This window comes from Lissotriton helveticus, chromosome 10 (genome assembly GCF_964261635.1).
Source record: "Lissotriton helveticus chromosome 10, aLisHel1.1, whole genome shotgun sequence".
NCBI classification, from domain to species: domain Eukaryota; kingdom Metazoa; phylum Chordata; class Amphibia; order Caudata; family Salamandridae; genus Lissotriton; species Lissotriton helveticus.
In genome coordinates, this window is record NC_136071.1 from 165183577 (window position 1) to 165199660 (window position 16084).

Genomic DNA, 16084 nt, shown 5'->3' on the forward strand with positions numbered 1-16084 from the left:
GGACTCATGTCATCCATACTGGTAGGCATTTTTTAGGAGTCCTTGGTGTGAAGAAGCACAAACCTTGGATTCAGAACATAACACAGTGGTTAGGGTTGGCTTTACTAATAAGAATTTATTTAGACCCAAAAAAGCCTATTTTAGCAACATTAGGAAAATGAAAGAATCAGAAAAAAACATAACCTTCTAACCTGTAGCATCTAGTTTACATGCAGCTCTTTGGTGACACTTCATAGCTCACTGAGCTCGATTATGTTTGTAACGTATGAACTGCACAGTATCAAAAGGTTCTCTGTGACAAAAGCAGTAACCCACCAAGCTATGCACATAAAATACTGTTCTGTGATCTGCATGGTCCTTTGCAGTAGGTATACTAACCCTCTGCACCACCTTGGATGAGTCAATTCTACCACTAGGCAAAACTCTGATCTCTCTCCAGCAGGTACATTAATAACCAGAGTTATCTTGGCACTTTTATTGTTGCCTGCAAACTACTGAAATACAAGGAACTCTGAAGCAGGTGCTACTGCTCCAAAAAAGCCCCCAGTAACAAAAGCTGACCACCCCCCCTTTCAGCCTCCTGGGGAAACGACCGATGCTCGGTACGGCATTTGTTCAGGGTCGGACTGGCCAAAGCGGGCACCGGTTAATCCCCCGGTGCGCCGCACTGTTGGGGGCCGGTTCTGGGCCCCTGGGGGCCGTTTTTGTTACAAGGCTGTTTTTGCAGCATAGCTGCAAAATCGGCCCTTTAACAAAATCGGCCAAAAACCGACCCGCAAAGAGCTCGTCGGCACCCCCCCCCACCACCCCCAGTGGGAAGGGGGGGGGGGGGGGGTGCGGCCGAGCACTATGCCAGGGCCGGTTGTGGTTCCCAGTCCGGCCCTGCATTTGTTGGGGAGCCCACTCCACTTGATCATGTCCTTTCCTGTCATTATTTCATTTAGAGCTGTGCTATATCAGGATTTCAACATTTGCACAGCACACATCTGCTAATGGATATAAATAAGCAGAGTGTCCTCAAACATCAATGTAAAATATGCCCACTTCAGGCGGCCTCGCTGACTGCAATGCAGGACGTAGACACTTTACTAAAGAAAACCAGAGAATAGGTGGTGGGCACTTGAAATTGTAGCTTTGATTGTTTAAATCCCCCTCGACAACTGGTATTCTCGCTTCAACAGTGAAATTCGAAGCACTGCTTTGAAAGTTCTTTATTTTTATTCAGCCAGTGTAATCTGACAATTTTCTTTTTAAATCTCTCCACCTGCCTTGACCCATTCTCTCCTCTTTCTGAGTATCCACTTCTGTTTGTACACAGTGACCTCGCAGTAAACCAAATGGGAGGGGGTGGAAAAAAGGAGGGCAAAGTACACTGTACAGCGAGAGGGGGAGAATAGAGTGGGAAGGGAGGAATTGCTAGAGACATATGCTAGGTGGGGCGAGACATAAGATAAAGAAGAAAAGGTGAGATAGCCAGAAGTAAAGACAGATAAAAAGAGGTAAGCGGAGAAAGTGAATTATAGAGGTAAGTAAACTTTCAGCGCAAGGTAGAGGAGCTAGAAATGGGGAAATGGAAAGGTAGAGGGAAAGAGGGGTGGTGTACGCCAAAGACTAAGGCACAGATAGATGTAAGGTAGAAAGTGATGTGAGTTAGAAAAAGGTAAAGACAAAGAGCACAATAGAGATACAAGGTAGAGGGTAGCAAGAGTGGCAAATATGAAGAAGTGTAAAAAAATAAGTCAGATGACGAGAGTAGTGAGGCAGAGAGAGAATGGTATACAAAGAGAGGGAAGAAGGGTAAAAGATGAGGTACAGAGAAAGAGGGATGCGGCGGATGCAGAGGTAGAGAGAAGTGGGGATGTAGACAGAGATAGAGAAGAGACAGACATCAGGTAGAGAGATGAATTGCAAGCAGTAGAGAGAAAAGGGCGAAGTAGAGAGGGTGGGTTTAAACATAGAGGGTGCAGAGAAATGAGAAAAGGAGGGAATGACAGATTGGAAAAAAGACTTAGGAAAAGGTGGGGCAGAAAAAGATGAGAGAAAGGAAGTAATGATAGAGTGGAAAAAAGAGGTAGGAAAAAGGGGGCAGAGAAAGATGAGAGAAAGGAGGGAATGATAGATTGGAAAAAAGAGTCAGGGAAAGGTGGCAAGGAAGGAGTAAGGTAGCGAGAGGTGAGGGGGGAGCGAAGTAGAAAGAGAAGTGAGGGATGGAATAAACGGTGAGGTAAATTGAAAGGTTAGATGGTGACAGGGATGGGGTTGAGAGAGATGAGTTAGTGTGCTCTGGTAAACGGGGACAGTTGCGGAGGCTTGCCCAAAATGAACACTGTAGGATGACAAGAAAACCTGCTTTGTACCTCTCAGAGCTTTTTGCCACTTTCAAAAAAGGTTCAGCAGAACCTTATGGTAAAGGTATCTGGCCTCGTGGAGCCCTACATGGCTACAACTTACAGAGCTTCACCGTTAGAAGATTTTGACTTAACAAGGTGACAAAGTCCAAAGGTAAAACAGTGGTCCGGGCCGACCAAGTATCAAATCTTTCCACCAACAGTGCATGCTGTGCAGTTAAAAAATCTGACTTTGTCCCACACTCAGCTTTCAGTGCCCAAAAAAACAGCTCTAACAGGAGTTTGACGATGACATACTCGTTTTCGAGGGACCCTCATCTTTCAATGCCTTAGATCTTACCCCACTGTAAAATTTTGACTTCTGTTTTAGATACTCAGTTTGTAAGTAAAAACTTTGACAAGGATGACATTACCCACTTGATGTATCCTATCTCCACCCGTTCGCCATCAATCCAACACCGAGCTCTGTTACTGGTCAACAGCAAGCTATTATTTTGGACGGCACTCTACTTTTTTTAAGGTGCTTTTTGTCTTAAAACCTTTTTAAAAATCATATATCTGGTTCCCCTTATCCTATTTTAATTTTCTTGCTGCATTTTTACTCATAAATATATATATATATATATATTTTATATCGTTTGGGAAATGTATTGTGTTGTGTTCCTTACTCTCAAATTGTTGGTACTACTTGAACTTAACACACACTTCTCTGCTGCTTGTGCATTAACTACCATGGGTTGAGCAGAAATTCTCTCAGAACTGTGTTTTGACCTAACCAGACTGTGCTTAATAAGTTGGTAGGGGTGACCCACTCTGAAATTAATAACCAAAGGTCTGACAAATGATTTATAAGTAAGACTCACTGATTTTATGATAGTTCTTTTTGGCATTTTCATCCGTGTTTTCAGGGTATTCTTGGTAGTTTTATTTTATATAAACATATTTATTTTTTCCCTAGTAGAAAAAGACCTGACTGCTGATATTTTTCACTTTTCTTTTTATGAAAATATGCACTCTATATTACCTACAATTCTACTTTTCCTAAATTAGCACAGACTTAGTTGTCGTTGATTTGGAAAAATCTTCTCTGAGGGACTTGAAAAACTATGCTTTCTGGTTATCAGTGAGTGACCCAGAGCTTTTTATTAGTTCGTTTGGGGCGCTTCACTATCAAGTGCATAACAGTGTGAAATCTGTACAGCCGACAGTACACCTTAAACGTCAACTAACATTGCCTCTACACTGCCTGCATCTGGGAACAACATTAGCAAAAGTTCATTTTTTTAGAAATGGGTGATCGAGTACTCCTTTTTTAGCTCGGATATCCCTGTACGAGGAAATAATTATAGATTGGAGGCATGTATCACGCTGCTGACATTTCCTTTGTACCTTGCCCTGTGCACAGTAAGTGCATTATAAATAACAGATGTTGATGCGAAGAAAGAATAATTTCTAGAACGGTGTGTGCTCCTCAAAGACTTGCTTAGGCTCTGTCAGTGGGTAGCCGCCACTCTGTAGAGCGCCTTGTAAGCACAGCAGTAGAAATGTAAAAGAAAAAAAGGTGTGATATAATGTGTGTATATATATATATATATATATCTATATATATAGATATATATATATATATTTTTTTATTTTTTGTGTAAGTTGGTAGTTGCTATTATTAATATCTTGGGGACTTGCTGTCCCTGTGGAGCAGAATCAGAGATCAGGATGAAAGGAGATTTTCTCAATTTGCTGTAGAATCATTCTTCTACAGATGTCCAATGTGTTCACTGTTATGTCCATGGCACAGGGACATAGTATGCTGACATCTGTCGCTGAACTGCAACATTTGCGCTGTCATCTCTTTTGCAAAACTGGGGTTGATCATGAACTAAATTGAAAAACAGGCGGTAAAAGATCTTTACATTTCTTTAATCTGTACTTATTTGTGCGCCTGGCCAATTTATTTAAAGTATGATTTTTTATATTCTTATATTGTTTGACAAATCTGGCCTCAACAGAATTTCTGAAAGGAAATCATTCAGTTATAAAACATAAATTTTCTAGTTACAATCATTTTCAAAAGAAACTAACCTGAAATCTATGATGCAAAAATTTGAATTTTACAATATTTTTTTTAATTTGGCCCAGAAAGTAACCTGATTTCCTTTCTATAGAAAGAAACCAATATGAATATTTTCTTACCAACTATGGGAAAATATGTTGCAATTCTTATGGGAAACAACTTTTACAACACAACTTTTACAACGCACTACAATTACAACAAAACTTTTACAATGCACCATCCATTACAACGCATGCCATTACAACGCAACCATTAAAACGCATGACACTACAACGCATACCACTACAATGCATGTCATTACAACGCATACCATTACAATGCATAACATTACAACGCATAGTACCCTTACACTATCCAACACTTACCCTACTGTTGCACCTCCTGGAGTTAGAATAGTAATTTTTACCCCTACACTATCCAACACTTACCCTACTGTTGCACCCCCTGGAGTTAGAATAGTAATTTTTACCCCTACACTATCCTATACTTACCCTACTGTTGCACCCCCCTGGAGTTAGAATAGTTATTTTTACCCCTACACTATCCAACACTTACCCTACTGTTGCACCCCCCTAGAGTTAGAATAGTAATTTTTACCCCTACACTATCCAATGCTTACCATACATACAATGTAATGTTATGCGTTGTAATGGTATGCTTTGTAAAGGTAGTATGCGTTGTAATGGAATGCATTGTAAAGGTAGTTTTTAAAAATTCGTTGTAATGGCATGCGTTGTAATGCAATGCGTTGTAATGAATGTTGCATTGTAAAAAATGTGTTGTAAAGGTATGCGTTGTAAAAGTATGCGTTGTAACGTCATACATTCATTCTTATGATACATTTGTCGTTAATGACATTGCTGTTTATCCAAAAGTGGATTGAATAATTTTAAGAACTAACATTAACAATGCCAATGTTTTTAAATGGTGTATAGATTATATTTGATTTAAAAATAGAAAAAAGCTAGGTAAGGGAAAAAATAACCAACAAACAGCAGAAATTGTTTGGAACGCGTTCCCTGCATGAAACTTGTAAAGGGTGGCGTGTTGGGTCCTCCTCTCAAATTAAATCCTTGCTGTTTGTTGAAGATATGCTCCTATATGCTGTGTATCGTGAAAGACAGCAAGCAGTGTATTTTGGAATGGGATGCTGCACACAATGAAAGGCTTTGTGAGTGACCATGTCGGAGATCTTTTCCCAGTAATATGATTAATTCTCTGTGGGTGGTTTGAGTGTAAGACTGACACCTTTTTTCTATGGTATCGTTCAACAGTGTCTTACTGATGAAATATGTTACTGTAGACTTTGTTACTCATAGATTTTTCTTCTTCCTTTCATAGACTCAAGTGATCCTGATGAATCATTGGCACCTGTGGTCGTCATACCACCACGGAACACTAGTGTGGTAGCTGGAACTAGTGAAGTCACTCTGGAATGCGTCGCCAATGCAAGGTAAAAAACTCTGGTGGCTTTTTCCCCACTCTCTTCCCTTTTACCCTCCCAATATTCAACTATCTCTTCTGTGCTAGGATTTCCATACTCATTGTTACTGCTTCCAAGCCAGGTAAAGAAATGGTTGTGCAAATTTATGAAAGCATCCTTAATCCAATCCACCTTAATCCAATCCTCCGGAATTGAGGACCAACTGTGTGGTCCCCTAATAAACGATAATCTATAAAGATGTAGTAACATGGTGTAATTGATTTGGTAATGCCTCTGCTATACTGTTTATACAAAGCCTAAGCCTCCGTATAGCACGAAAATGTGTTTTTGTGTATGAAGATATCCACATGTCTTCTTTCCTACTCCAGTAAATAACTATAATTCATCCATTGTAAACACCAACTTCACTCTAAAGTGTACATACGGAAAAGGCAAAAATTGCAAAAAATTAATATTCAATGCCTTCCTAACATGAATGAGTGCCTTGATCCAAAGCCCACTATTAGGGTATGAATGAACTTCGGAAGATAGAAATCTACAGGCGCTTTCTGAACATTACATAGTTATCTGTATGTTTTAATGGTGAAGCCAAGACAACAAATTGGTTACAAATGATCTCCCGTTAAATCTCCTTTGGTGTTAACAACTTAAAAATATTAGTAGGTCTTACAAGTCGGGGGGATGGTGCAGCCGGTGATATTGGTCATCAGATTTTGAAGACACTTCTGATGCACCATTCACGAACTGAATCATGTAGTCCTGGGGTTTGAGGCTTAAAATAAAACTTGACCTATTTTCTTGGTCAGTAAAAGAAATCCAGTTCTATGTAGTAATTCTTTATTGAGAGATTAAAGGTATATACATTCATAAAAGTATGGTCTGGATAACCGCCAATCAAGGCGGCACGATTAGATGTGTCAAAATGGCTGCCCTGCCCCAGTGAGGCTTTGGGCAGAGAATTTAAAATGTTGGATTTATTTGCTTAGAATTTTTCAATGTGTACGGTTTTGTTTTTCCTTTTACTATTCCTCAACACCACCAACAGGTGCCATGTGGCCTTAGTGAGAGGAAAAAATATTATATTTTGTATACCAAAAGGTGTAATATAATGTGGCTTAAACACTGGTTACTATACAGAAAATGTTCCATTATTGCAAATCAAAATTAAAAGTAGATCCCTGTAACACAGTGGGCACTGTGGGTATAGAAAAATGGCTTAAGTGTGACATTGAGATCAGCCTAGGTATTCACATTCAGGTAGAAAAAAAGCTGAGATGGTAACAGGCTTTCAAATTCTACCAAATGCTGCTTGGAAGTTCTTGTATACCTACATTTGACAAGTACTATATCTCAGTTTACGTTTTTACTGGCCAAATATTGCAGTGCTTTGTTAGATTGTAAGGGGTTTAATACTCATTTACATTGGAACATGTATAACCAGTTAGGAGGTTGGCACTGACTGCTCCGTACCCACTATTTCTCTGTTTCGGACTGCCACCCAAGCCCAGCTGTTCCTCTTCTGTAACAATTGCATGCTTTTGCTTTCTCGTTGAAACTCCCCTACTGAGTGGCTCCCGTGAAGACTCAGATTATTGATCACTAACTCCTAATGAATAAGCGTTGTTAGTATGGCACAGTCCCCCACACTGAAGATGGGCCACATAGGAAGTTTTTGCTGAGTGAGGGTTATTTACACAATTTGTCACTAGAAGCCACCTGCATGCTGAGATCTGTCCAGCTTCTGCCCAAGACCACATGTATGAGATGAATACAAATGTTGCTTCATTTTAATTTGGATCTTGGGCTTGGTTTATGCAACCAAAACCAAAATTATATTCTAAAAGTAATGTGGCCTGAAACACTTAATTCTGTAATAAGACTTGAGCTACTAATTTAAGTTTTGTGATTGTTAAGACATGGGGTCTTGTGTGCATAATTCAGCTGTAGTGTAACAAGATATGCACTGCAGAAGAGGCGTTTTGACTCCTCCTTCCACCATCTATTAAAAAACCTAAGCCCAGACTTTCTGAAAAACATCTGTTTCCAGAAACAGAAATGTATTACACACCTTGGACTGGAAGAGTGGAGGAGAGAGGATGTGGGTGCTTCTGGGATATCTGAAAGTGACTGGTCCACATCAAATTTATATCTTTTTAGGAATGTTCTCTGAAGACCTAGGGTGTCTGCTGCCCATCACTCGGGTCCCTTGGGTGTTATTGAAAAAGGTGTAGGAATTCCTTTTAGTTTGTAGGCTCAACTGGTTTGTTGTGTGTAGAGTTAGGAGGTGTGAAGAGCATCATAGATCCAAAGTTGTCCTGTACCATCTTGAGTTGAGTTTTGCTGCCATGATGTGTGGTAACTAAATTACATTGATGTAAAAGCGTGAGATGGAATCTGTGGAAACATTTTGCAGATTGGTTTAGTGTCACCCTCTAATTATATTATTGTCCATCTTTCAAATACATTTGCAAGGCCCAGTGGTGCTTTAAAGGTTGCCTAATTCACAGAAACACAGTTTTTAAAAAAATATTTTTTTATTAGACATATTACTGTATTTTATCTTTAACAGGTGCTTTTATGGTTTTAATATCTGAAACTGAATAAAGATTATTTGAATTGATTTGATTTGACTTCCAATGCCGTCCGCTTGGATACTTTCTACTGCAAGCTAGAGGAGAAATGAAAGGCTTGTTCTTACTTCAGACTCGTCGGTGGAGATATGCCTTGTTCCAGAGCTGCCACTCTCTGGATCTAGTTCACAGGTTTATTTGTATTTGCTTCTGTTTGAAAGCAAGTATGATGGAGTAGGCCTATTCAAGGACACATGTGACCTGAGAAAGTGCAAAAGTTCGTAACTTAAAGGATTACAGGCCCACATGCATCAAGCATTTTTGGAGTCGCAAACGGTGCGATTCCTTAAAATCGGCCGTTTGCGATTCCAAAAGTGCTGTTTGGGATGCATCATGTTATTTTAGAAGTCGCTATTTTTTAACGATTTCTAAAATTGCGATAGCATATAAGAAATCGCAATTGTGCGATTTCTTAAATGCTATGCATCATTTCAGAAAAATGTGCGATTTTTAAAATTGGAAGTGCAAATTACCACGAAGTTCAACCTCGTGGTAATTTGCGAAATTGTTTAAAAATGTACAAAAATGCATTTTTTAAACTGTTAAGTTACAGACACACATGTCCTTAGGACATGTGTGTATGTAACTTATACTGAAAAGTACATTTCATGGGTGCAGGGGGGGGTCATTTGGACCCCCCTCTCCACCCTTGAAATGCATTGATGAATTGCTATTTCACATTGCGAATTCGCAATTCCCATTCATTCCTATTGGCATTTTGGCCCATAGGAATGAATAGGAATTGAAAATTCGCAATTGAAAAATTGCATTTTTTATGCAATTCGGTAAAAATAGCGATTTTTACCGAATTGCAAAAAAAAAGCTAAAATATTCATGCATAGGCTTTTGCGAATTCTAAATTGCGAATCGTTATTTTTCGCAATTTAGAACTCGCAAAAGCCGATATTGATGCATGTGGGCCTCTGATCTCAGAAAACATCCACTTCAAAGCATGGATAAGGTGTGAATTGCACACTTTCGAATGGCACGCTGTCAAACATCACAGTTGAAGTAATGGTTCTTAACTTAAACCATGTTGCAATTCTTGAACACTTCACACCAAACAACCACCAATAAATGGTTTTCCTGTGATTTTTCATATATAAATGGAAAGTAATTTAATTTACAAATATACACACGAGGGCAGATTTAATTGCCTATGGTGACACCCTATCAACAGTTCACACCAGTAGAGAGCCCTGAACTCTAAAGCGAGAATAACCCCACATATACTAAACATCGCATATGTTCTGTAGTTATCAAAATTCAGGCCTACACACTCTGAGAGCCACAATACCAACAAAGCTGAAATATGTCAAGATAAACCAGTGATGGGATGATTTCTTCAGGCACCCCGGCCTCTAAATTTTGCAGTTCTTGGGAAGTCTGGTTTTCATACTGCTCTCCATCCTCACACAGTACCTGTTTTCTGTCTGGGCACTTGACATGTCTCATTGGCCCCTCCTCAACAGCTCCCACAGGACCACAAAGAACAGTCCCCTCCCTGCTTAACCTTTCAGGTCCCAAGACCTCATTTGGCCACTTATAGATTACCTGTGTCATCAGCAGTCTGAGGCTGGCTCTTTTTGCAGGTAACTCTCTTGCAGGACCAGTCCACAGACGATCCAAGGGAATATTCCAGGGTCTCTCTTAAGCAGGTCCATATCTCAAATGCCCTCCAGAGGGTTTAGGAGGCGAGTGCCAGTGGTCCCTGGGTGCCAACTGAAATCAAACTTCCTTGCATCATCTTTGCAGTAGGGTCAAGTTTCCTCTCCTCCTACTGGGCATTCCTCCGGTGTCTTTTCCCCCAGGGTCCAGACTGTTCTCAAACATATTTCCCATGTGCAGAGGTTTTAAGTGGAGTGGAGCGTTCCAGAAGGTACACACCTTTGTGCAGTCTGAGGGTAACACATCTTCACTCCATCCGTGGCCAAACCCTCTTGTTCATCTTTTTTAGAATTTACAAGATGGCACTGTCAAGAGGTCTGTTCAGGGACCTTCTCGGAGAGCCTATTCTGTGCCTCTAACTGCCAAACATGCCTGGTCCATTCCCTCTGTAACTGTAATGGGCAGGCCCTCCTGTGAGTAACTCCAGACGTCTGACTACCCTCCTTTGTTTCTGTGGGGATGAAAGCCTTCCTAGAAGCTGCGTTCGGCACAGTTAAGCGCAGTGAGGTGGGCCAGGGCCCACCTCACTGCGACAGACAACGAAATATGTATTATTTATTTATTTAATTATAACTATTCCGTCGTCTGTCGATTTACCCCCGCCTCACCATGTTTACCTGTGCCAGCCACCGCTGCTTCCCAGGCCAGGCGCAGTATTAAAACTAGTTAGCACATGCGGAGTCTTTTCCCACTTTCTACTCTCCCAGCAGCAGGCCAAATTAATGGCAAATGGCCCTATTGTGTGGTAAGGCTGTTTGTCCTCCAACTAGGTAGAAGAGTAATTATCTTGGTCCAGCATATTGATTTAAAAGCCGGGATCGAATTAGGAGCCTAGTCAGAAAAAATATATAAATCCTGACGTGCCCCAAGGAGTGCAGATATGTGGAAATGAATGTTAGATCTGCATTTGGTATACTGATTTACTATAGGATTGGTACATCACGCTCAGCTCTAGGTCTAACAATAGAGAAACTGTACTTTGGTGCAGATCTTGCCCATAGCGTATAATACCGAAGAGCACTCTGTATACTCCAGTGAAGTACTAGAGATGTACATACTCACGCTATTAATGGGCACTCATATTATAAAGCCTACACAGGTCAGCGCCAATCCACGAAGGGTCCACTGTGCGACAGGCTGCCTGTGCACAAATATTGGGCGGAGTCAGATAGTAGTCACACAAATGTGTGTACAAGTGTTCACATGTACCCATCCCGGACCCTCTGACCCTAGCTGTGCAGCAGTGGACTTTATCCTGAATGGCAGACACTGGTGGTTAGAGCTCACAATCCATTTCAGTAGGGTTTAAAGTGATTGAGATTCAGGTAGTGAGCCTCAGTCACAGCAGAAGTTCATAAAAAGGTAGTCTAAAAAGCAAAACATCCAGAGGGTTAAAGTGGGTGGAATTCAATTCTCACAGCAACATAAATATAGATTTATTTTTTCTTCATTACATCTCTTACGTCCCTTTGGGTTCATAAGGTACAACGCATCAGTGGACTTGGTGGCATTTTTAACTGGTGTTTTTATTCCATTTAAAGATATACTGTCTTGAGCCCATAATGCCTGAAGATCATGATCTGAAATCAGCATAGATAAAACGGAGTACATTTTTCAACAGTATTATCAAGATCTCCGACTACAAAATACCTTGAATCAACTCTATTCTATGCTCCCAAGGCTGACACTACTCACATCTTTTGAACTATTTATTATTCAAAAATCTAGATGGGGACAAATTAGAAGACGTTATCGTGCAAAATATTTTTGGCCTTTATTATTTACAGGCCACTAAACACATGAAATTAAGAGAAAATGTACCGAAGATTATTATTTTAGTTTTTGTTAAGTTGATCATTAGCTCATTTTTGTCCAACGACCATTACAAATTTTGGGGGTCTTGTCCTGGACAATTAGGTCTTCTGCATATGTCATTGTGTGTCTACTTCAGCATTCAGCATTCCAATTTGGAAGGCCCTGACAGTTGAAGTGAATGAGACAAATATTACAAATAATATGTCATTTTTCACTTGACAGTTGGATTAAAATATTGAAGCCGTCACCTTCCAAACACATTTGGATTTGAATCCCAGTAGAGAAGAGTGGAGAACTTTGGTGAAGCAGAGTGCAAAGCTATCACAAAATGAATTGTTTCAAAGGACCCAGCTTTATTAAAACTTGATAAAGAATGTATAGTTCTACATAATGGCACTAATTCTGACATATTTACTCTTAAATTATGCCCCATACTCTTTTATAAATGCCACTAATGTCATATAGTATAACATTTTGTAGCATGTCTTTCTATCGGGGGGGGGATTATTGATAGCAGTGGTGATGAAATATGATTCCACATGAGTAAAAATGTACTTAAGAGATATCTGGGCCAATGGGTTCTCTTTTATGTCGGCAAAAGTTCCCAATGGGGATTTAGGACCACAGTATACTTTTATTTTGCTCCCATCAAGAAAAAGCTTTGTTCCTGGCTCCTGGGCCTGCTCTTATCTTAAAGCTTTGACTTCTGGTTTTAATGAGGCTTGTACTTTCGTATTCAGTGTGGTATAACTGGTCAGGGCAGAATTACGCTCCGTTAGCCTGTCCAGTTCCTGTGGTTATGGGCTAGGTTGGTTGAAAGCAACCCTACATCCATCAACAAAATTTCCCTTAGTTAAATCATGATGGCAGCAATTTTAATATAACTCTTCTCATTGGGGTTATTGAAAATAAACCCTTGAAAATTCTGGAGGACGAGGGAATGGTAGCTATAAAAATAATTTGGGAGTTGCTATTGTGAAGTATTTCTGACATTTGATAATTGTGTCAGCTTTAATGCTTGAGGAGCTGTTTGATGCCCCCTGCTTTAGGAACTATAGCTGGCTGCTCGGAACTGCATTATTCTGAAATCCGCCAGACCAAAAGTCTTTGCAGTGCACCAGGAGCATTGTTTTGTTAATGGGTTTCTGCAATTCCTTACAACAGTCAGGATACACATACTGAGCAGACTTTCCAACGAGTAGCTCTCTTGTATGCAGTTCAAGCTACTACATTATATGCTTTTGCTTGACAGAATTGTTATATTATACCAAAATTGAAAAATGTGTATTTGAAACGAAAATGTGTGTATTATCGAAACTGATAATTTATTTGTTGAATTTCCAAAATATATTTAAAGCTGATATTTGAGTGAAAAACTCATGACACACCTGGAGCACCTGGAGCAGAACCAGCTACTCCAAGCATCCCAATCCAGGGTCCGCAGAAAAAACAGCACCAAAAACCGCCCTGATCGTAGACACCAACGACATCTAAACCCTCAGAAACAGAACTCGGATCCTCCTTGACCCCTCCGCAGCCTTCAACACCGTATTGAAAGACTCCACCACATCAGAATCCAAAGGAACACGCTTAGATGGATCACCTCCTTTCTCACCGAAAGAACTCAGAGGATCCACCACCGAATCTAAGGTGATCATCTGAGGTGTCCCCCAGGGCTCATCCCTCAGCCCCAAGCTCTTCAATACATATATAACCCCCCTGACCAATATAATCCGATCCCACAGTCTCAATATAATTTCCTATGCAGATGACACCCAACTCATCCTCTCACTCACTAATGACTCCACCACCACCAGAACCAACTACCACGGATGCATGACAAGCGTCGCTAAGTGGATGGAAAACAACTGCCTGCAGCTCAATAAAGACAAGACAGAAGTACTAATCTTCTGAAACAGCAGCAACACATGGAACGACTCCTGGTGGCCATCATAACTATGACCCGCACCCACTGCCTCCAACTATACCAGAAACCTTGGAATAGTCATTGACAACAAGTTCACCATGAAATCACAGATCAGCGCTGTCTTCTCAGCCTGCTTCCTCACTCTGCGCATGCTAACTAAGATCTTCAATTGGCTACACCTACACACAAGATGCACAGTGACCCAGGCTCTCATCAACAGCAGACTTGACTACTGCAGCACCGGTTACAAAGGAATCTCCATACAGCTCCTACAAAGACTTTTTAAAAACCTTTATTTATAATTGTTGGCAATCATGTACGTTAATACATATCATTTATAACGGTTTGGCAATTACAAAAGTGACTCACTTAGGGCTCCCAGTTTAATGGTATTTATTTTTTTAACATTTCCGTCTCTATTTATCCATATTTATTGTTTGGCCATTTTATCTGTATTTATCCATATGTATTTAGTGTTTTGCAGATATATCAAGTTGTAGTACTGTACATTTCCATATTTATTTAACTGATAGAGATGCAGTCATACTTTGATGTCTGTCATGTTTTAGCTATTTAAACTGCCAAATATTCCATAACAATAGATCCACATGTAAAGATTAGCACAATATCACAAATTTATGTTGACATATGGTATTATTTGAAGAAATTTCATCTTGTTTTTTAACTTCCCATGCTGTCCTTCTGCTCAGCTGTTGGGCTATAATTCATGAAAGACAGCACGGCGAGTCACTTAAAAGAAGCCCAGTTTTCTGTATTTGTCCACTTTTAAAAATAAATGCAGACAGAAAACACATTGCTTTCTGTCTGTATTTATCTGTAAAAATCCGTAAAAACTGAAAACCTGGAGCCTTACTTATAATTAACATCGTAATAAATATCATGAACTTATAGGCAAAATATTTTACTCTCAGGATCAAGTAACTGAAGGGCCTCATGGGTTGGAGGTCGGTTCTTCTTGACGAATATAACTGATAAAGGGTTCCCAAATGTCTCTGGGGCGAGATCTCAGCGGCATTAAGTCCTAATAAGTACACAATTGTTCATGGCAATAAGCAATATCTTTTACCCAGTCACTTGTTTTTGGTGCCAGAGTGCCACCCCAGCACATTGCGACCCACTTTTGGCAAGGAGGAGCAGGAGGGCAGTGGGTTTGCGAGAGCTGCTGGTTATCTCTGCCACGTGGCCTAGCAGCCCAGTTAAGGGAGAAGGGGGCAGCAGTAGTTGTATGATTTCCCCAATTACTTCAAAAATCTCCACCCAGTATGCTGCAAATGCCAGGCACTGCCAGGCCAGATGAATGAAATCCGCTGAAGCGGCATGAGATCATGTACATTGAGAATCTGGAAATTACCCATTCGGTGTAATAGTACTGAAGTGCGGTAGGTGCAATGTAAAAAGTTAAAGTGATTGAGGCGTAACCTGTAGTTTGGGGATAATAACTGAAGCTGGCCGCAGCAAAACGCCCATTGTGCGTCTGCAAGTGGAAGGGCGAGATCTTCCCCCCGGACTTCTTGGGCTGGTGTATGCGCTGTGGGCGAGGTATGTTGCATGCTTTGGTAGAATGACGTAATAAGTTTCTGGGATGAGGTGGTGGTGTGCATATGTTCTAGTACTGAAAGGGTCGCAGTGGGTGCAGGAAAAGGTTTGAATCATTCTCGGCATGTAGCTTGCAGTTGATAATATAAAAGGGTGTCTAGTGGCACGCTGGATGTATGCTGTGGAGTCGGAGGGCCGCGGAATTGATCTCCTGGAGAAAGGTCTGCAAGGGTAGGCATACTGAGCTTGTCTGCGCGGCTGCATGCACCGCTGTCATGTAGAGGGGGTATTAGTGGGTGTTTCATTATCGGGATTGATGGGGCATAGCTCCTACACAGACTTCAGACCATACAGAACGCCGTAGCCAGACTAATCTTCGGCCTTCCCAAACTAACCTACGTCACACCCCATCTCAGGAAACTCCACTGGTTCCCCGTACAGAAGAGATGCCATTTCAAGCTGCTGACCCACGTACTCAAGGCTCTAGACAGCTAAGGACCCGCCTACATTAACCTCTGCCTGACCATCACCTCACTTCTGGAACTCCAAATTGTCCTCAAGACCTGGCTGTTCCAATAAACCTCAGAAACCTGCAAGTGCCTGGATACCCTATTGGGCGATTAG

At 40.8% G+C, this 16084-nt stretch overlaps 1 protein-coding gene across 2 annotated transcripts in view; it reads left to right on the plus strand.

Moving 5' to 3' along the window:
• The window catches only part of SDK1 (sidekick cell adhesion molecule 1), a 2171476-nt gene that overhangs the window by 1360972 nt on the left and 794420 nt on the right, over positions 1–16084 (plus strand). For both annotated transcript variants that reach the window (XM_078665001.1, XM_078665002.1), the window contains exon 6: positions 5761–5872. In XM_078665001.1, coding sequence (XP_078521127.1) covers positions 5761–5872 — 112 coding nt within the window. The remainder of the gene's footprint in view (positions 1–5760; positions 5873–16084) is intronic.